This window comes from Tiliqua scincoides, chromosome 7 (genome assembly GCF_035046505.1).
Source record: "Tiliqua scincoides isolate rTilSci1 chromosome 7, rTilSci1.hap2, whole genome shotgun sequence".
In the NCBI taxonomy this organism is placed as follows: Eukaryota; Metazoa; Chordata; class Lepidosauria; order Squamata; family Scincidae; genus Tiliqua; species Tiliqua scincoides.
This window is the reverse complement of record NC_089827.1, coordinates 44873826-44895439: the sequence shown is the minus strand read 5'-3', so window position 1 is coordinate 44895439 and position 21614 is coordinate 44873826. Positions and strand designations below refer to the sequence as shown.

General features: G+C 41.7%; 1 protein-coding gene across 2 annotated transcripts in view; it reads right to left on the bottom strand.

Moving 5' to 3' along the window:
• Positions 1 to 1675: 1675 nt before the first annotated feature.
• FGD4 (FYVE, RhoGEF and PH domain containing 4) overlaps positions 1676 to 21614 on the bottom strand; it is a 68497-nt gene continuing 48558 nt past the window's right edge. For both annotated transcript variants that reach the window (XM_066633230.1, XM_066633229.1), the window contains 7 exons: positions 19905 to 20077; positions 17562 to 17592; positions 16821 to 16916; positions 9072 to 9197; positions 5901 to 6041; positions 3578 to 3718; positions 1676 to 2516 (listed from right to left, as the gene is read on the bottom strand). In XM_066633230.1, the coding sequence (XP_066489327.1) occupies positions 2253 to 2516; positions 3578 to 3718; positions 5901 to 6041; positions 9072 to 9197; positions 16821 to 16916; positions 17562 to 17592; positions 19905 to 20077 (972 nt within the window). In that variant the 3' untranslated portion in view covers positions 1676 to 2252. The remainder of the gene's footprint in view (positions 2517 to 3577; positions 3719 to 5900; positions 6042 to 9071; positions 9198 to 16820; positions 16917 to 17561; positions 17593 to 19904; positions 20078 to 21614) is intronic.

Here is a 21614-nt window from a genome sequence, read left to right as displayed (position 1 = left end):
ATGCAGAGCCTTCTGGAGTGATGTGGAGAGGAAGCGGCTGCCCAGAGTGAGTTGCTGAAGAGCTCAGGTGTGAAAAAAGGAGGTTGTGGAACAGTAAGTCTTTGCCACCACCATGCCCAGGATTATCATCATAATGCACCTGATTTGGCCCCCAGGCTGGAGTTTGAAGACCCATGCACTAGAATATGGCTGAATGAATCTAGAATAGAATACAAAGCTGATTGATTGGCTTCAACAAGTCTGCATTGGTATACATTCATATGGACTGTGTGAAAAAGTGGTTCTGTAATTTAAGCCAGAGCCCACAGGTTCTGTAATTTAAGCCAGAGCCCACAGATTCTATATGCAGCTCCAAACTTTTAAAATTGTAGCTATTTATCAAATTGGAACTGGTTTTTTCCCCTGTAAGTTATTGAATTTTTAACTGTCTTTGCCAAAAGTCAGCCCATGCTATTTCAGGCATAACCCCCAAAGATGCTCAAGAAATGTTTTGAGTAATAAAGCTGTTGCTATGATGAATTATTGGCTCAACACTGTAAAATTTGATTAAGATACACATTGCTACTTAAAGGGTCAAGCATACAGATTTTACAAGAAATCGCACCCCAACGTACAAAATCAGAAATCATGTATACTATATTACATAATACGGTGCATAAAAATCCATGCAGAATGTGGGTGCAGACATATATCATAAGTGTCAATGACAAATTTGTCACCATTTTAATGGGTGTGGATGACATAATACAGTTAATACAGCAGCATTAACTGTGAGAAGATGTGTGCAGCTTGTGAAGTTACAAAGGCATGATTCAGATATTGTCACAAACCATGGTTTGTGCCAACCATTGCTTACAATTCAAACTATGATTTGAGCTTCTGTGTGTATAGACAAATGACCATTTAAAAGAACTTGTTGGTTTTCATCTTCTAGAAACTCTGGTTTCTAGATGCAGTGGCCCCCAAGAAGTAAAAGCAATGGCTTTAACTATGATTCAACAATTGAGACACTACACCAAACCACAATAAGTGTAAACCATGGTTTCTGATTGGGGTTTGCTGGCCAGTCACAAATCTTGGATTGCCAATTCAAACAGGCCAGTAAAGCATTGTCAATCTTCTTAAATCATGGTTTGGCATAATATCTGAACTGAGCATACTGTTAAGGTCTGGGTGTTACAGCGACCAAACATGAAGGCAAAGAATATGATCACAAGTGATCATTTAAGACCAGGCTGTTAATTACTGAAGCACTTACTGTAATTTTAAAAGGTAGCACCAGCACACCTTCCAGAGGTTAACAGGCACAGGACTGAGAAGAGGAATAATTATGCTTCTCAAAACACAGCCAGAATTCACACATCTATTACATGCCATTTGAGTTACTGCTACTTTTTAAGCTCTATATTAATGTATAAAAATACTAACACCATTAGATATAATTTAAACAAATCTCTAGGATATTTAAAATTTAGAATCCCCATTTGATTTTTTTTAAGAGGATGCATGCTCTATTTTAAATAAATCATAGGCTAGCATGAACCTAATGTCATAAAGTCAAATCAAAACTAAGTACAATATAGTACATTTTCCCTTCTAATAGCATACTCCACAACTCTTATATATTGTATTTATTGTTCAATAAAATTTAAAATGGAAAAGACTGAGGTTTTTTTAAATAGATAATTTTGAAATTTTAGACACCAATACTCTGGGCATTGCTCTTCTTTCAAGCACAAAATGATAAAATGTATGTACAAGTCAGTGTAAATAGTGCTAAAATGTAGCTACAATAAACTAACCTTTCTTTACATTCCACAACACAGTTATTTTGGCAATGTGGAGGTATTACAACAGCTATGAGATCCTAACAAGAAATTAAGATACAACAGTACTGACAGCATTATGAAAATTTCTTATCCAATAGCATTCATTTCATATGATGCCACTTTCTTGGAAAGAGAAAAATTTTACAGCAATATTGGTAACATTTTTGATGAAGACATTCATTTTTATAAAAAAAAAATGCAGAATGGCTCCGACCATCAATTTTATTGACATAACATAAATATAAGAAAAGGATCCCTAAAAAGAGGAATTTTTTTTCCTTTTCCCAACATAAAGTGCTAAGAATCATGGTAGAGTTAGGAAGGCTGGCTTCTTTCGTATTCTTGTTGTTTTCAGAAGTAGTGTGTCAACCCAAGTTTGATTGAGAAACAAAAAAATATGCATCTTACAGACCACCTGCCATGTCAAACTTCAGATTCCAATTTTGCAGAGGTTTCATGTGGATCCTCTAAACTCATCTGCATTTCATTCGGGCAGCCTGGGGTTTCACCTTTGACAGCTAAATGGATGACTTTCAACCACTTCTGCTTCAGTTCCTCATTGTCTGCAGCAAAGCTATGCACAGACTTGGACTGAGTCAATTTGAAACTGTGTGGGAGGTCAGCGCTTCTTGGAGTGTCGTCCACTATGTAGCCCAATAATGGAATAGTAGCTAGCGCTTTTACATCCTAGAAAAAGAGAAACAAACATCCTATAAAGACATCTAGACTTGGCAGGGATGAAGTATGGGTTTTAATTTTAAATAATGTAAATCACAGAATTAGTACCAGACTGTCTTAGGAATGGAGACAAGCCCATTAGAATCAATTTGTGGTTGAGCCTTTGAGACCTGGCTTGAGTGAGACTGAGTTACATGATTTGCAATCCTTCACAAATTTTGGGGGAGAAAACACAAGACAGTAAAGAGAAAGAGCAAAGTGGCACAACCGTGCATTAGAGTGGAAGCGTTCAACTCAGAGAACACAATTTGAGTTGAGGATTTCACCTGCGGTTAAGAAAAAGAACAGTGAGAAGAAGCACTGTAGATAGACAAACATTAAAATGAAGAAAAAATAATCTGCTGAACATAGGAAAGAAAAAGGTGATAGGTAGAAATTCCTTAGGGGTTCCGGAGTCAACTAATAAGACATAACAAGAGGGCTCAAAATGGGAGGTTCTTTGTCTACTGTCCACTAGCCACATCACAGACCTGGGCACATATCGTGATCACCTGAAGGCCTGGGGAAGATAGAGAAACCAACCTAAAGGCTACACAGACTATATAGTTCCAAGAGCTATGCTCATTAGAGGATTGATTGTAGTTGGAAACTCATGGTCTGAATAATACTTCCTTTGAAATATTAACCTTTTATCCTCAAAGAAATAGTTTGCTCTTTTGTATTGGCTTTGTATTAAAACTTTTAATAAAAGTTTGAAGCACTGTATTCACTGTCTGTCTGCTCATCCCTCCTTATCCTTTCATTCAGAATAGGCAAAAGAAAAGGAGAATGATGCTATAGTTCCCACAGCAGGCCCTCCTATTCTGGCTCTTATTTTTATGAACCAAGCCATCATTGTATACCAGGACAAGAGTGAAACATGGGGAAGAGGAAGAGGAAATGGAACATCAACTGCATGAATGCCAACAGCAGCACTGTAAATGAGAGTCAGGTTGCCTCACACTTTTTCATGTATGTTAATGGTTACTCTTCATAAAGCAGAGAACCTACTATACAATCTCTCTACATACCTGAGGAGCACCATACATGTATAACACGACGGCTTCCTGCTTAGGAATCACACACCAAGCCTTTTGCCAAGTCTTAGATTTTTCCATGTATTGGAGAAAACTGCATATCACACTGTTCCCAGACACTTCTGCTGATTCAATCTGTAGGTAGGCAAAAAGGAACAATTTGTGCAAAGCATTCTAATTTATCTGCACAGCTAAGACATGTTAACTTAGAAATAGAGACACTTCCTTCTACTGAGTCATTTATGTAACTAACTTACACTCCTGAAAAACAATTTTTAAAAAATCTAGAAACCAACTATGATTAATCATTTCATAGGAAAACAAGCTCTGCCTTCAAATAAGATCTTAATCTTTGAAGAATCAAGATGACACAATCCCACGCATAGGTAGGTACACTTATGTCCTATGGAAGTCAATCAGATTTTAGAGTCTAACTCTACACTGGATTGTGGTTCAAAAATTAAATTCCTCTACCAGATAATACTGTCACCTTGAGTCTCTTCAGAGAGGGAGGTGAGATAATTAAAAACAACTGAAATTAAAAAAAATATAACTTCCCCAAACATCATTCTAAGCCAGGACCTTACAAACCCCGGCCTGGGAGCCACATCTGGGGTTTGGAGTAGCCCTTCCGCCCCGTGACCGGAGCTTATTCCACCAGATCACCGCAAGACTTGTACAGAGATCAGGGACAGGGACGCTCTGGGCGGTCACGTTTGCCTGGATGTCCCATTGCGTGGCCTGCTGGGATGCTGGGCAGCAAACTTGACTGCTCCTAGTGTCTCTGTCCCCTCATCTCTGCACAAATCATGCGGTGACCTAGCGGAAAGGGAAGCTCCAGTCCGAGTGGGGGCCCCTTTTACAGTACACAGTGGTTCTGAGTTTGGTGACCACTGTTCTAAGGTATGTGCTGCTAGTGCATTTCTGGACAGCAACCACAGTTTAGCACTTGAGTTGAAGCAGCATTACTGAATTTTCTGGTTGGATGGAGAAAGGAGGACAGGTGTGATTTGTGAACCATTTTGTGGAGTCCATTCCTAGCCACACATCTATGACAAATCTGGCCTAGATGGGTAATATATAGAAATGTACACTACAGCTGATGTGATTCACTGAAGTTTTGCATTGAATCTCAGTCCTACTACAGGTGGTGATTACATGATAACCACAGACTGTGCACAAATAATTTGCTTTATCTGGACTGTTATTTAACCGTTACTTACAGGAAAAAAATTATAATGGTCTGTTCAGAGTTTTCCACAATAAGAAGTGAAACCTTAAATAGCCTTTTATTCCATATGCAGCATTACAAAAAGCAACCTGCTACTCTTCAACAAATGGATCTATTAGCCTTTCCCAGAAGATTTGGCTCCTTTTAGCTATTGTGAAAGTGTTAGGAGCAAAAAAGATAAGACAAAGGATTTTATGGGAACAAAATGCCATCTGAAAAGAAGAGCCAGAACATTGTTTCTCATAGATGAGAATGTTCTGTCTTCCACAAATTCCTGATGAGAAAAGCTAGCTGGTGAACTGAATGTGCTATAAGCAGCAGGTTGGTGTGTTTAGCAGACTGGGAGATGAGAACAGCAGGGGAAGCTTCATTTGCATTGAAAGTGACTGATCAAACCTATAAATCAGTGTTGCAGACATTTGAGGGGCTGTCACCAAATCCCCTTTCATCTCACCAGAGCTCTGTCACTTCTCTCTTCCACCTTTGCCCTAGTTTTACCAGCTGAATTTATGTCTGTTTAAAATCCTAATAAGAAACCAGTCAAACTTTACAGGCAAGTAATTGTGGCTAAGCAATCACAAATTAGCCAAGCATACCCACTTAGGCCTGATACTAAATGGCCCACCATTTGGGCCGCTTCTAATTGCATTTGTGTGGTGGCTGCTCCACACAGTGGATTGTTCACCTGTAGCAGTTTGCCACACAGATCGGCTGCCAACAAGCAGCTCTCCCCATGCTATCATAAAGCATCAACACAAAAGTTCTGCAGTAGCCGCCTGGAGACAACTGCATGGCGGCAGTGAAAGCAAATGGCTCATTGCTATTCATGACTGTCACCTGTCATCACAAGAAATAGATGCTACGCAGATGCCATTTCCAGAGGCCACCATGTTGCGATGAGTGCACTCTGCAAAAGGGGCTTCTGACTGCATCAAACAGATGTAGGAGACCAATCTTAGTTTCAGGGTCAGTTTGAATATCAGCAGGGTCAGGCTGCATATCACTACTGTGAATGCATCCAACAAAAATAAGACCCAAGAAATGTGCACATTATATGCACATTGAAACAATTCATTAATGCTATACCTCCAAGATTCCTCTCTTTTTCTTTTCTTCGCTGTCTGTGCACCCTGTTATAATGTGGTAGCAATCTTTGCACACTTTGTTCAGCTTATTGCCATCGTACTCAAGGTGAGCTTTATAATCTGAGCATTTCCAGCAAACCACCTTAAAGGAAGGAAAGGTAACAAGTTATTTTGGAACATTTATGCTCCATTTTCCCAGTATCATAACGTCCCTATGTCCCCCTTTCTCACAATGGATGCATCTTTTTATACAACACAGAATCAAATGGCTGGAACTGATAGAATCTACCATATGAAGAAGCATATACGCAAGGAATTCCAATCAGCCATGAAGGTATGTTTTAGGGAAGTATTTCCCAAACTCTTTAGCACTGGGACTGACTTTTTAAAATGACACTCTATCGCTGCGGTTTTCAAACACTCCAGGAGTTTGAAACCCGTAGTAAGTCTCTGCGGGGGCGGGGGGGAGGCAGCGATGTGATCCCCAGGATCATGTCGCTCAGGGGGCTGCAGGGACTGGGGTACACCCTCCAGTCCCTGTAGCAGCCGTCCCTGTGTGCGGGGAGCCCTGCGCGAGCGCCTGCAGGGCACCCCAGGTCAGGGAAAGAGAGAGTGGAGCGATCTGCTCTGCCTCCGCAAAAGCGGAAGTGGAGCGCGATCGCCCCACTCTCCCTTTCCTTGACCTGAGGCGCCCTGCAGTTGCTTGGACAGGGCTCCCCGCACACAGGGACGGCTGCTGCAGGGACTGGAAGATGCACCCCAGTTCCTGCAGCCCTGTCAGAAGGGAAAGCAGAGCGATCGTGCTCCGCTTCCGGTTTTGCAGAGCGGGGCGCGATCGCTCCACTTTCACTTTTCCTGACCTGGGGAGCCCTGCTGAAGGTTGCGCAGGGCTCCCTGCACCCCTGGGAGGCTGCAGGGGGCTTGGGCAAGTGCACCCAAGCCCCTGCAGCCCCCCTGAGCAGCACGATGCACCGCTGCCTTCCCCCTGTCTCCTGGCTGCCCCCGCTCCTTAAGGCTGGGGCGTTGCAATGCCCCAGTTTGAATACCACTGCTCTATCGGGACCGACTTAGGTTTACAAGGCTTTAAAAAAATCTAGAAAGAAATAATATTTTTACTGATTTACACATTTACACTGATTTACAACCAGGAAAAGATGCGCCAACGTTTTTCTCCCTATTTTTACACATGCTTACAAAATGCAGGAGCTCTTTTGCAGGGCAATTCTGATTTTTGAAAAGCCTCAGGGTCTGAGGCAATTAGTTATTTGATCCTTTCATCATCTCTGTTTCCATTGGAGGCTCTGCTCAGAGCCACCAAAAATCAGATTGTGACCCACCAATGCATCCCAACGCACAGTCTGACAACCATTGTTTTAGGGACATATACAGGATCACACAGCCTGTTTGCTAGGCCTACCCCACTACCCAAGTACTGAAGGCTGCTATTGAATGAATATTGAAGAATATTTTAGGGTTTGTTGGGGGGGGGCAATTTTTGAGGTATTGTTCTCTGTGGCACTGTTTCGGTTTTTTGTGGGATCTGTCATTTCTAAATGTTCTGCCTTTTTTTATAAGCCACTTTGAACTTCCTTCTGAGAGAGCAAAAACAGGGTGACCAGATGTCATAACTGCAAAAGAGGACAAGGCATCCCAAAATGTAGGACATTCCAAATAAACATAGGATATGACAAAAATAAAAGCTACAAACACTCATATTGATTTCATGTGGTTAAACACTATGTTAATTATTATGAAATTTTAAACTACATTACATATAATTTATTACACGTAATTATTAATTACAAGAAGGCTAAGTGCTGCCTGCTCACAAGGAAAAGGAGGATATTTAAGTTCTTTTCTAGGACATGAGGCTAAAATAATAATAATAATAAAGGTATTTATATACCGCCTTTCTGGTCATCGGATTACTCCTCTGACTTTATTCAAGGCAGTTCACAGAGGCAGGCTATCTCTAAACCCCAGAGGGGATTTTTACAATAACAGAAAGGTTCTATCTTTCAAGAACTGCACAACATTTCAGATGGATCTTTCACGGTCTGGTATCACTTCTGGCCCCAGTTGCCTCCCATGCTAGCTGACAAGCAGCTCCTTCATCTCTCACTTGAAGGGCAGCCAAGATACTTCTTTGCTCACACCAAAGAGCAGGTGGAATAACTCAGCTCAGCTTGTCAGCTGCTTCAAGGTCTCGCCTTTCACGGAGCTGCTGGTGGCCTTGAACCAGCAACCTTCAGATGTTATCTTTGGGCTAATGGAGGCTCCACCCTCTAGACCAGACCTCCTATCCTAAAAACATGTCCTAAAAAAGAGGACATGCTCTGGAAAAAGAGGACATCTGGTCACCCTGAGCAAAAGGGATGTATCAATGTTTTAAAATAAATGAATTCTGAATAAACAAACTGATTAAAATATTTAAAACACTAACATATATGAGAAAGAACATTTTCTCAACTTAAACTAGAGACCAAAGTCAGACCCAACATGAAGCAAAGCAGAAGACGTCTTATTCCCAGGGCTTAGCGCAAAGGTCTGAATATGTCTGTAGAATTTACTAGACACCCATAGAAAATGTCAAGGCTAATCAAGGATTAGTGAGACTTATAAGAGACTCATCTCGTCAGAGAATCAGGAACTAGTGATAGTTTGCAAAAGGGAAGAGAAACACTCTTAGGACAGTCAACATAAGTAAAACAAGATTCAAAATGCGCCAGATCTTCTATTGATAAAGAAATAACCTGAATTGTCCATCAGGAGGTTCATTTTTGTTTCACAGGGTAGAACCTCGTCCCAAGGCCTGACCTCTCCTGCTACTTCAAGCAGTACTTATCATCAACCACTAGATGGTGCTTCTGAACAAGTGTTTGCTTCAAAAATCATAGGTAACCAAGTTGGTTCATTAGCAAAAATTCTAAACACAAACACATGAGCAGCAAGCTTACAAGTTCTCCAGAACTCTTTACCAGGCCGAACAACACTGGGTGGGGCACGGATGGGAGAAAAATGCTGGGAATATAACTATTCTGATGTATTCTGGAGAACTGGCAAATCATGGTTTTATATTATTGTGGTTGGCTCTAATAAGTGTTTCCAAACAGTGGCTTGTCAAGTTTTTGCTCGTTTCAGTCTCCGTTAATTAAAGTCGGTTTGTGCTTACATGCCCACATGCTCGGCAGTGATGCCTCCTCCTCGTCAAGGCATTGAAGGGCTCCTTGCACTTCATACACATGGTCACTTCATTGTCTCGAATCCATCTTGGTGCTCTCTTTCCAAGTTCAGCATTCTGGGTAGAGAAGGAAAAAAAGTAGAGGATAAATTGTGAAGCTCTGCAAATACAGAAAATAAACACATGCTTGCTTTGGAAAGAAAATGGCAGCCCACAAGTTGAAACATAGCACTGAAGTTGGCCTTACACCAAAAATAGCAGTAGCATGTCAGACATCCCCACTTTCCCTTGCAAAAAATGCCATGGAAGTTTGACTAAACCAGAGCCAAATCTCAGCCACGGTGCCTGGTGAGAGTGCTGGGAAGGAGATAAGCCCTTCTGGGATGGGATTATTTAGAATACAGTAGGTTCTCAGTATCCACGGGGGATTCTAGACTCCCTGCAGATAAGCGAGTCCATGGGTCCAGGTCACAGAGGACCTCTGGATCTGGCCAGAAGCACTTTCCAGCCACCTTCTGAGGTGCTCTAAGGCCTCCAGAGATGTCAGAGAAGCACCTAGTTTTCAAAAAACTGGAAGTGCCTTTCCAACACCTCCTGAAGGTGTTCTGAGGCCTGGTGAGGCTGCCTGCAACCTCTCCAGGCCTCAGAAAGCCTCCCAAATGTGACTGGAAGGCACAATACACTGTGTATCTGTTTCAGTTACATTCAGGCTCTGACTCCTCTTCCTCTCTTGTACCAGGTTGAGAGGTGGGCACGCCATAATCAACCGTTAAAGTTCCCCTAGAGCATGTGTCCTGGGGAATGAGTGCACCACCAATATGCAAATCCTGGAGCACTCCCGCTAGCAGGAGCCCACCTGCCCACCACCAGGTACATTCTAACAGAAGTCACAGAAGGGGAAGGGGTTAACTAGGTATGCGGTTGCTGTTTCTGGTGGCAGTTACATAGGGTAACATCTAGTTCATCCCACAGCTGCAACAAAGTCCAATTCAGAACAGAGGTATCAGAAATAGCCCAGCACAGCACATTGTGCAAGACAAAGGAGCAACTTGAATACTGCAAACTTCAGCATGTTGAAGGAACAAAGGACAAACCTTTATTTATCCCTTTTCTCTGCTACATTAATTGGGGGGGGGGGGGAATCACCTGAACCTGTTTCCTAATCTCAGGAAATACACCACTGTTAAAAGGTAATGAGCAAAGATAAGGCTCCAGTAACCCTATTTTAGCAGTCCATATAGACTTTTATGCTGTTCATTGCATATTCTCTACATAAATGCTATTTTTTCCTCAGCATTATGGGCTATTTTGGGGGTCAGTTTTTCTAAATGCCAGAGTAGAAAATGGCGTCAACATTGCTGAATAGGTGGACACATATACAGATTTTAAAAAGAAAGAAAAAGTTTTCAGCGGAGAAAGAATGGTCAAGTGATGACCTGAACAAAAGTATCGCCTCACCTTCACCTGAGATTCTAACTCTTGCATTAAGAACCAATTCAAACAATACAGTTTTGGGGGGGGGCAGAGCTAACTCTCAGCGAAGTTGCAGTGAACTTTGGGGGCTCCCGAAGAGACTGCGAAATAGATGTGTTTTCACGTGCCTAAACAACTAAGGCACGCTTCGGTGCCAGGAAGACGGTACGAAGAGCTGAGAGCTTGAACGGGGGGGGGGGGTCCTTAGAAACAGGCAATTTCAAGGATTTCTCTTTGTTTTGCTCTGTGCTGAATCATATCTATCCCGGTGGCCATCTTGGAGAAGCTCGGAAAGCTGAGAATCCGTCCTCCCACGGCCTAGATACAACAACATCGCAGCGAAAAAAGCTATTAAGAGTGAGTGAACTTGGCTCGTTAAAAAGTTTTACTGAGAACTGTAAGTAAGAAGTCTGGAGGAGGAGGAGATAATTCAAGATTATTCATGATGGCTGTTAACCACCCAGGGGGGGAAGAGGTGAATTGTTATTTCCCCTGCTGGAGTAAGTACAAGATTATAATTTTTTTTAATGGTATGTACCGAAGAGAAATAAATAAGTAATCTTCAACGAAGGAAATAAAGTCTACTTTCATTTTCCCAGCAAAAAGCCTTTATTTAAGCCTGGACACTGCTACTTTCGGTTTCAGCCAGAGGCTTGAATTTTTTTTTTTCCCTTTTGGTCATTTAAAGGCATACTAACCTAATTTGACTGTGTGGATTTGATTGACTTTTTTTGGATATAAAAATTTGGAAAGTAGCCCTGGATACAAAATTAGAAAGTAGCCCTGCAGGAAGTGGTTCGAGTTGGTGTTGATAAAAATGGCTTTTGAAAATCTAAAAGATGATCGTGAAAGCCAGGCCTTGTTGGTGGATTTTGTGATGGATTTTAGAAGAGAAATGGAGCAACAAGTCAGAGAACTCTCTGAACAAATTGGGCAAATAAGCTCCTCCCTTGTAATCTCACAAGAACAGATTATAAACAATAGAGAAGAAAAAAGAATGGATCAGATGTCCGGTGAAGTTAAAGAAGTGGAGTATTTTGAAATGGGCAGGAGGTCTGGTCTAGAGGGTAGAGCCTCCATTTGCCTGAAGATTAACATCCACAAGGTCGCCAGTTCGAGGCCACCGGCACCGTGCGACCTTGAAGCAGCTGACAAGCTGCAGCTGAGCTGTTCCATCTGCTCGGAGCGTGGGAGGATGGAGGCCAGAATGTCAAACCAGATCGGAGTGTAACACCTTGAATGTAGTGGTTCTTGAAAGAGAGAACCTTCTTTCAATTTGTAAAAATCCCTGCGTGGATTTAATAAGCCTGCCTATGTAAACCGCCTTGAATAAAGTCTTGAATAAAGACCAAGAAAGGCGGTATATAAATACTGTATATTATTATTATTATTATTATTATTATTATTATTATTATTATTATAAATGGGACACGAGATGGAAGAAGCAATTGTCATAATAACTGAGAATCTTAAGGAAGAAAAAAGAGGAAATGTTAAGAGATCAAGCTGTCTCAAGAAGAGGAAGAATTTATGGATTGAATTCAAGAATAACAGAATGAAAAAGAAGAAAGAAAAACAGAGGGGGGACTTAAGAAAAAAAAGAAGAACCAGTCAGAGGAACATAAGAACATAAGAACATAAGAACAGCCCCACTGGATCAGGCCATAGGCCCATCTAGTCCAGCTTCCTGTATCTCACAGCAGCCCACCAAATGCCCCAGGGAGCACACCAGATAACAAGAGACCTCGTCCTGGTGCTCTCCCCTACATCTGGCATTCTGACTTAACCCATTCCTAAAATCAGGAGGTTGCGCATACACATCATGGCTTGTACCCCATAATGGATTTTTCCTCCAGAAACTCGTCCAATCCCCTTTTAAAGGCGTCTAGGCTAGACGCCAGCACCACATCCTGTGGCAAGGAGTTCCACAGACTGACCACGCGCTGAGTAAAGAAATATTTTCTTTTGTCTGTCCTAACCCGCCCAACACTCAATTTTAGTGGATGTCCCCTGGTTCTGGTATTATGTGAGAGTGTAAAGAGCATCTCCCTATCCACTCTGTCCATCCCCTGCATAATTTTGTATGTCTCAATCATGTCCCCCCTCAAGCGTCTCTTTTCTAGGCTGAAGAGGCCCAAACGCCGTAGCCTTTCCTCATAAGGAAGGTGCCCCAGCCCCGTAATCAGCTTAGTCGCTCTCTTTTGCACCTTTTCCATTTCCACTATGTCTTTTTTGAGATGCGGCGACCAGAACTGGACACAATACTCCAGGTGTGGCCTTACCATCGATTTGTACAACGGCATTATAATATTAGCCGTTTTGTTCTCAATACCCTTCCTAATGATCCCAAGCATAGAATTGGCCTTCTTCACTGCCGCCGCACATTGGGTCGACACTTTCATCGACCTGTCCACCACTACCCCAAGATCTCTCTCCTGATCTGTCACAGACAGCTCAGAACCCATCAGCCTATATCTAAAGTTTTGATTTTTTGCCCCAATGTGCATGACTTTACACTTACTGACATTGAAGCGCATCTGCCATTTTGCTGCCCATTCTGCCAGTCTGGAGAGATCCTTCTGGAGCTCCTCACAATCACTTCTGGTCTTTACCACTCGGAAAAGTTTGGTGTCGTCTGCAAACTTAGCCACTTCACTGCTCAACCCTGTCTCCAGGTCATTTATGAAGAGGTTGAAAAGCACCGGTCCCAGGACAGATCCTTGGGGCACACCGCTTTTCACCTCTCTCCATTGTGAAAATTGCCCATTGACACCCACTCTCTGCTTCCTGGCCTCCAACCAGTTCTCAATCCACGAGAGGACCTGTCCTCTAATTCCCTGACTGTGGAGTTTTTTCAGTAGCCTTTGGTGAGGGACCGTGTCAAATGCCTTCTGAAAGTCCAGATATATAATGTCCACGGGTTCTCCCGCATCCACATGCCTGTTGACCTTTTCAAAGAATTCTATAAGGTTTGTGAGGCAAGACTTACCCTTACAGAAGCCATGCTGACTCTCCCTCAGCAAGGCCTGTTCGTCTATGTGTTTTGAGATCCTATCTTTGATGAGGCATTCCACCATCTTACCCGGTATGGATGTTAGGCTGACCGGCCTATAGTTTCCCGGGTCCCCCCTCTTTCCCTTTTTAAAAATAGGCGTGACATTTGCTATCCTCCAATCTTCTGGTACCGTGGCTGTTTTGAGGGACAAGTTGCATACCTTAGTCAAGAGATCTGCAACTTCATTCTTCAATTCCTTAATAACCCTTGGGTGTATGCCATCAGGGCCCGGTGACTTATTGATCTTTAATTTATCAATGAGGTCTGAAACATCTTCTCTTTTAACCTCTATCTGACTTAACTCCTCGGTTAGGAGGGGCCGTTCGGGCAGCGGTATCTGCCCGAGGTCTTCTGCCGTGAAGACAGATGCAAAGAACTCATTTAATTTCTCTGCCATCTCTAAGTCTCCTTTTATCTCCCCTTTCCCTCCCTCACCATCCAGAGGGCCAACCGCTTCTCTGGCGGGTTTCCTGCTTCTAACATATTTGAAGAAGCTTTTATTATTCCCCTTAATGTTGCTGGCCATGCGTTCCTCATAGTCTCGCTTGGCCTCCCCTATCACCTTCTTACATTTCTTTTGCCACAGTTTATGTTCCTTTTTATTCTCTTCATTAGGGCAAGACTTCCATTTACGGAAGGAAGCTTCCTTGCCCTTCACAGCCTCTCTAACTTGGCTGGTTAGCCATGCGGGCACTCTCCTGGATTTAGTGGAACCCTTCTTTCTTTGCGGTATACATCTCTGCTGGGCCTCTATTACTGTTGTTTTAAGCAGCCTCCATGCACTCTGGAGAGACTGGACTCTTTTTACCCTCCCTTTCAACCTCCTTCTAACCAGCCTCCTCATTTGAGGGAAGTCCGCCCGTCGGAAGTCAAGGGTTTTTGTTAGAGATTTGCTTGGTATTCTTCCCCCAACGTGCACATCAAAACGGATCGCAGCATGATCACTGTTCCCCAATGGCTCAGTAACGTTTACATCTCTAACCAGGTCCTGCGTACCGCACAAAATTAAATCCAGAGTCACCTGTCCTCTGGTGGGCTCCTTGACTAGCTGATCTAAGCCACAGTCATTCAGCACGTCAAGAAATCCGGTTTCCTTATCGTGACCAGAACACAAATTGACCCAGTCAATATGAGGATAATTGAAGTCCCCCATGATTACAACCCTGTCCTTCCTTGTCACCTCCCTGATCTGTTTCCTCATTTCAAGGTCCCCATCCGATTTCTGGTCTGGAGGACGATAGCACGCCCCCAGTATTACATCGCTGCTCAAGCCTGGTAATTTAACCCACAGAGATTCTACGGTGGAGTCGGACCCACCTTCAATCTCTACTTTGCTGGATTCTATCCCTTCCTTAACATAAAGGGCCACCCCACCTCCAACACGCCCCTGCCTGTCCCTCCTGTAGAGTTTATAGCCCGGGATTGCGGTATCCCACTGATTCTCCGCATTCCACCAGGTTTCCGTTAAGGACTAAGAGGGAATAAGATAAAGTAAACAATAAGAAGGTCCAAATGGTTGAATAATAAATAGAATTTTTTTTAATCATATTAAATTAAAATAGATGTAAATGAAAATTTGAAATATAAATATTGCGGAAATTAAGTGGTATTAAGATAAATATTTTATTAATTAGATTAAATTAAAGTGGATGAAAAGGGAATTTGGAATATAAGTATCATGAAAATTAAGGTGGTAAATATATGAAATAAATTAGATGGAATTGCAAATTTGGAATATAAGTATTGTGTAAACTAAAGTGGTATTAAGATAAATAAAAGGGTTATTTTATAAAAAAGAAGGTAAATAAAATAAATTATAGATGTCAATTTATTTTGGAGAAAATATTAAACCTGTATTTTGGGTTAATAAATATGTGGTGGATGAGCGAAGTATAATACCATTGTAATTGGAGATATTTGTTTTTAGATGTGATATTAGAAATTAAGAATCAGATAAGAGATTTTATTTTAGAGGTTAGTTTAGTGGTAAGAAGAGTCTATAAGTAAAAATTTGAAGCCTTTTTTGACTGGTTATGGAAAATGATGTATAATATGTTATAAGAGATACTGAAGGGAGTAATACCATTGTAATCGGAGACTTCTTTTTTAGATGTGATTAGAAATTAATTAGATAAGAAAGATTTTATTTTAGAGACTAGTTTAGTGGTAAGAAGTGTGTATAAGTAAAAGCTTGAAGTGTTTTTTTTATGATGGGATAGATAAGGTTAGAGGAAAAATATGGAATGTTAAAGTATTAACCAGTTGGGTTAATGAATATGATAATTTTTGTATTGATTATTAATTTCGTTTGGATTAATGTTTGTTGTAATCAATGGCCACCACCCTTGTGTGTAACCTATGTAGTCCTAGCCCTAAGTCTATCCAATTTTCCTTACCTGTATCTGTAATAAATAAATAAAGCATTATAAAAAAAAATACAGTTTTGGTCTACGCAAGTAGCATCCTTATCTGTTATCCTGCACATGCCCGATCTTGTCTGATCTTGGAAGCTAAGGAGAGTCAGGCCTGGTTAGTACTAGGATGGGAGACCGCCTAGAAATACCAGGTGCTGTAGGCTTATACCATAGTCTTTCGAGACTGAAGGTTGCCGACCAAGTAGCATCCACGTTCACTGTGTACACATTCACATGGGGGGAAAATCCATACTGTGCACTGAGCAAGCATAGATGCGTCAGCAGAAATTCTTATTATTGCAAAAGGTGAACACATCTTCATCCTCCATCCCTCGAAAATTGTGGCTACACATGGCTAAAATGCAAAGTACCAAACATAGTGTTCCCCCACATTCTCCCTCCTTTCCTCGCAGCAGGCCCACACTGCATCTCCAGAAGTGAAAGAGTGCACCAGTCCAGCATGCTAGGAGGTTTTAGATACTCCCATCAGAAGAAGAAAAGGCCACCACCATCCCTGTGTGGGGGCATGTAACATACTGCATATATACACATGGATCATGCTAGATCACTGCACACATGCCTTATCTCCTGGCTCACATGTGACACTGACCACATGAGCATGCACTTGTAAAAAGGAACTTGAAAGCAAACGTGCTTTGTAAATTGATCCCAAGAAGCCTGGAAGAGGAAACCTACTCAGGGCAGGGCAAGGCAAAGGACGAGGTGCAGGTAACACAAGCAACTAAAAGCATTTTCAGGCACAAATTACATAACCGTGCAGTTAAGAAACCAACTTACAGAAACTTCAATAGGCATGTCATCATATTCTTTTGCAATAGCATTTCTGAATGTTTCATTCCTCTGCTGAAAAGCATCTATGGTACTCTGAAGAGCCTGCAATGAATGAAGTGGATAGGGGCTCTCAGAGTTATCACCAAACGGAATCAAATCTAAACGACTTAATGACAAGCCAAAAGAGTTAACAACCCAGATGTAAGTATTTCTGATTACAGTACCATATTTGTTTATTTTAAAAAGTAACAAGCACTGAAGTTTAATTATTTTAAAGGAATCAGAAATAGTAAGACAAATGCCAGAGACATAGGTGGGATCGCTGCTAAACACCAGGTGTCTTGTTTAGTGGTGTCACTAGGGTTCGCGTCACCTGGTGCAGGAGGCCAGCACATCACCTCTATCCTCCCATGCAGTGGGCAGGGCAATGCCCCAGCAGTGGGCGTGGCACCATTGCATCGCCCCATTGGGTTTTTCGCTATAACTTTTGATAGAATAGAGATATTTTAACAGTTTGCTTCCTTGCATTCTGCATGAGATTACTCACCGAATGATATATAACATGATGGTATTATTCAAAAGAACCAAGATTTAAAAAATTTTTGGCTAGTAGTGGTGTCACCTCCCCACCATGCCTATCAATCGGTGCAGCCTGCACCCCCCTAGCAACACCACTGGTCTTGTGGCACCTTATGAACCAACAAAATTTATTGTGGCATAAAGCTTGAATAAGGCAGGTATGTTTACCTTTATCCATTCTTCTTTATCTTGTTCAGAGCTAAAAGGACACAGTTGGAGATAACAGTTAACAGTAGTGTTTAGGAAACATTAATTAGCTACAGTCATTTACACTTATTCAAGGTGCTCAGAACTTTGAATTGGACCAATATAAATCTAAAAACACCAGACACTCAGGAAGGTAATAAAACTGTCCAATTAAAAGAAAAATTGGAATTCTGTGGTCAAAAGCTGATGTGTTTTAACTTGGCAGGATTAAGTTCGCATTACAATAGTTTCTCAAATGAACTGTCAAATACTAATAACAATGCTGACATCCCCATTTCTAGGCTTCACTCTCCCTCCAAGGTACACCCGATAAGGAAATATCATAATAATTATAACTGACATTGTGTCCATAGTCCATAGACTCTTGCACACAACTTCCAGTTTCTACAGATTGTTCTACTCCTGCATTTAAAGCTGAATTTCTTTTCCTCTTCATAATTGGATGTATTTCAACTATTAAAATCAGTTCTGACATTTAAAAAAATCTAATGCAAATTCATGCCTGGGACAATGCACACATAGTATCTTACTACCAAGTTAATTGAACTGCGTATCAAACCCTAGCTGTATAAACTTTCATGCTCAGAAAGGATAGAAAAGGATGAAGAACATCAATCTGTATCTGAGACTGTGTACAATGCTGACACTTTTAGAGGTAATTATCAGAGGAAAAGATTCAGTAGCTTGGATTAGCAGCTTATTTAAATAAATACAAAGCCCAAATAAATAAAAATAAGCAAGTCAGTTCTCCACTTTCTACCCACCCCTTTGTACAGAAAGACTGGAAGCAGGTCTTGGGCTCATGCGTTTACTTCCTAATCATTTAACCAATTTCTCATGACACACCAACAGTTATTTTTCAGCACGTTGATGGGCCCTGGCATGATTTAGGACTTACTGCTCTAAGGATGCAATCCTAAACACTTATTCCTTGGAGTAAGCCCAACTGAACACATTGGAACTTGCACAGGATTGCATTATAAACATGTTAACATTCAACATTAGGGAAGATGGAGATTCTGGATTCATATGACCATGCCATCAGCTGTTCAACAGTCCATTCTAAGAACTGTAAAGGAAGTGGAGCAGGAGAGGAAGCAGGAAAGCCTCAGTCCCTCTTCCACCCTCACTGCTTGTAGAAAGGGAACAATAGCTGGACACATCAAAGGTCTGCTTATGAACAGAAGTTTTGCCATGACCTCTATTACTACTTCTCTGGTGTGATGTGCAGTGTTAACTAGTTGGAAAAATCACCGTCATCGATGTTGATTTCGAAGAAGGATGGATCATGATAGAGCAACATTTTTCAGGCAAATATGAAATGCTGAATCTGGCCAATCAAATCAAACATCAAGTCCAATCCATCATAGTTGGAATAATCACTGTATGAGAGGCGCAGGAAGCAACCTTCTAGATATAGAATTGACTCTTCCTAACCACAGCCATTAATGTGCACTCTGATGGTTAACAGAAAGTAAAAAAAAATACAAGCTCTTCTGGTAAAGGAAATCCTTTGGGCAAACTAAGTTTCACATCACAGCAAATGCACTACTTATGGGATGGAAAAGATTAATATCTGTGACAAACAAAAAAACATGCTGGTCAGGGTTAAGGGGAGTGATGGCAAGCACATTAGGGTTTCTTGAAGTCAACAATGTTTCACTTTCTTTTATGTTCACTAAAAATGGGAAGAGATTATGCACTCACAAAATATAAACAAAACACTCTCCGTCCACTAAATTACAGCTTAATCAACATTACCACAAAGTTAACAACACAGTAAGTTCAGTAAATTCTTCCATCATAGTTAAGATTTTCTCACCCCACTAGTCCAAAGTTTTGGATGCTTGCACAACCCAATACACAGGATATTCAGGTATTTCTTACTGCCTGTAATCTTCTCTCCATATTAAAAGTCTTAGAGTTTCTAACTATCACTACCCCCTGTGTGCGTGAGCCACACAGCAGACAGAGTTTTGCCTTCTGCTGTGTGGCATGTTTGGTACACGCTCATCACCAAGAGCTATTACTTTGCGGGCAGTCCTATTACAAATGTATCTTCCTCTCTCCCCGTGGCTCACTAAGGCTAGAAGGATGACAATAAAAAAAAGGAAGAAATACAACTCCAAGGTGCAAGCCAATCAACTTCCCTCCTTGCAATTAGGAGTGTAGCATTTGGGTAATGAGTAGGAAGAGAATCCATGCATTTCTCCCAGCATGCAAATACGTTCATACTAGGAGCCTACAACTTTCACTTTTACTGTAAGCACCAGATCCTCACTTTCAAATGTGATTGTCTCTTACCTGGCCTGCAACTCCAAAGTTCGCTCTTTCCCAGACACTTGAAATGTGTGTGGGTATTCTTCATTGTGAGTTTCTACAATCTTCATACCATCAACGCCAACTCTTGTTCGAACTGTGAACTTTGATCCCACTATGCTGAATTTGGGGACACAGTATAGCAATCTGTTGTTGAACTGCACAAAGCACAAGCCATACCAAATGACATTAGTTACCACAAAGAGAAAGCTGGTAGTTATATGCTAAGGCAGGAGTGTCAAACTTGTTTCATACAGTGGGCCAGATGGCTTTCACGGAGCCTGCTTAAGGCTGGAAGAGACATAGCTGAGTAGGAATTAATGTCATTAAGCAGAAGATAGGCAGAAATAAGCACATTGGTCTCCCACAGAAACTCATTAGCTGCAAGGGACAGAACAGAAAATGTGCAAATCTTCATCATATTTTAAAGACATGGGACAGCCCGATTATCATGTGGGCCATGGTTTCAGCAGCTGCTGAAGTGCTGTCACTTCACAGCTCAGCAGCTGAGAGGTGGTCTGTAAAGTGATGCTTTGGCAGATGTGGTGCTACTGAAGGGGTGGCACGCATGATAAAATGGCTCTCCCAGATAAAATGGCTCTCCTTGGCAGCACCTCCCTCTCACCCTTCTTGGTCCGCCCCTTTCCCCATAGTATTCCTTGCCTTATGAGGCCTCCTTCCATCTCTCTCTCCCAGAGCCTTGGCAGAAGCGGCACTGCTGAAAGGGTAGCATGGAAGAGCCCAATTAGCATTGGGGGCCAGATAAAGAGCTTCTGGGGCCACATCCAACACATGGGTCTTATGTTTGACAGCCCTGTGCTAAGGCATACTGATCATCTTCTTACACACCACTTGCATTGCACTGGGAAAAGGCAGAAGCTTAAATAGTGAGAAACATAACAATAGAGATGATTCAGAAACAGGACGTCAGAGTTGAGTCACTCATCACCACTCATGTCACCAGCAGCATCCAACATTCACCAACTTATCCACACAGCAAGCACAAAAGAATTCAGTTGCAAACTGGGGAAAATACTACAATTTCCAAAGGATGCAAAACAGAGGGGCTAACTCGAAATATTCAAGCTCCAAGTGTATTTAAAAAAAAAAAGGAAAAGGAGACAGGTAGCTTGTATTTGAAACCCAGAGCTTCTTTGAAATGGGGAGTAACCCTCCCCCCAGTAGTTCTGCCTTCAGAATACTCCCCTGTGGGCTCTCTCTCGCTCTCTCTCTCTCTCTCTCTCTCTCTCTCACTCACTCACTCACTCACTCACTCACTCACTCACTCACACATACACACACACACACACACACACAGAGCTTTTTCTGGGGGGAAACAAGGCATTGGAGCTATAAAATGCATATGTGGGATTTCATGCAATGTAGGATTATAGCATAATCCTAAGAATGTCACCTAAGGAGTAAAGCCCATTGAGTTCAATTGGATCCTATTCCCAAGTACATATCTATAGGATTGCAGCCTAAGTTACAGATTGTGCAGGAAAAATGCCATGCTCTCACAATCAATGAGCAACCATGAAAGAGAGAATAAGGAATAGGCAAACTAGATGAACAAATGCACATTTGTTGCAACAAAGGAGCACAGCTCTTTACCTAGACTTCTATATTTAAATATCTGTCTCTTTCAATCACGCAGGTCAGAAAAAATATGGCCGCAAATGTCCCACCAAAGTG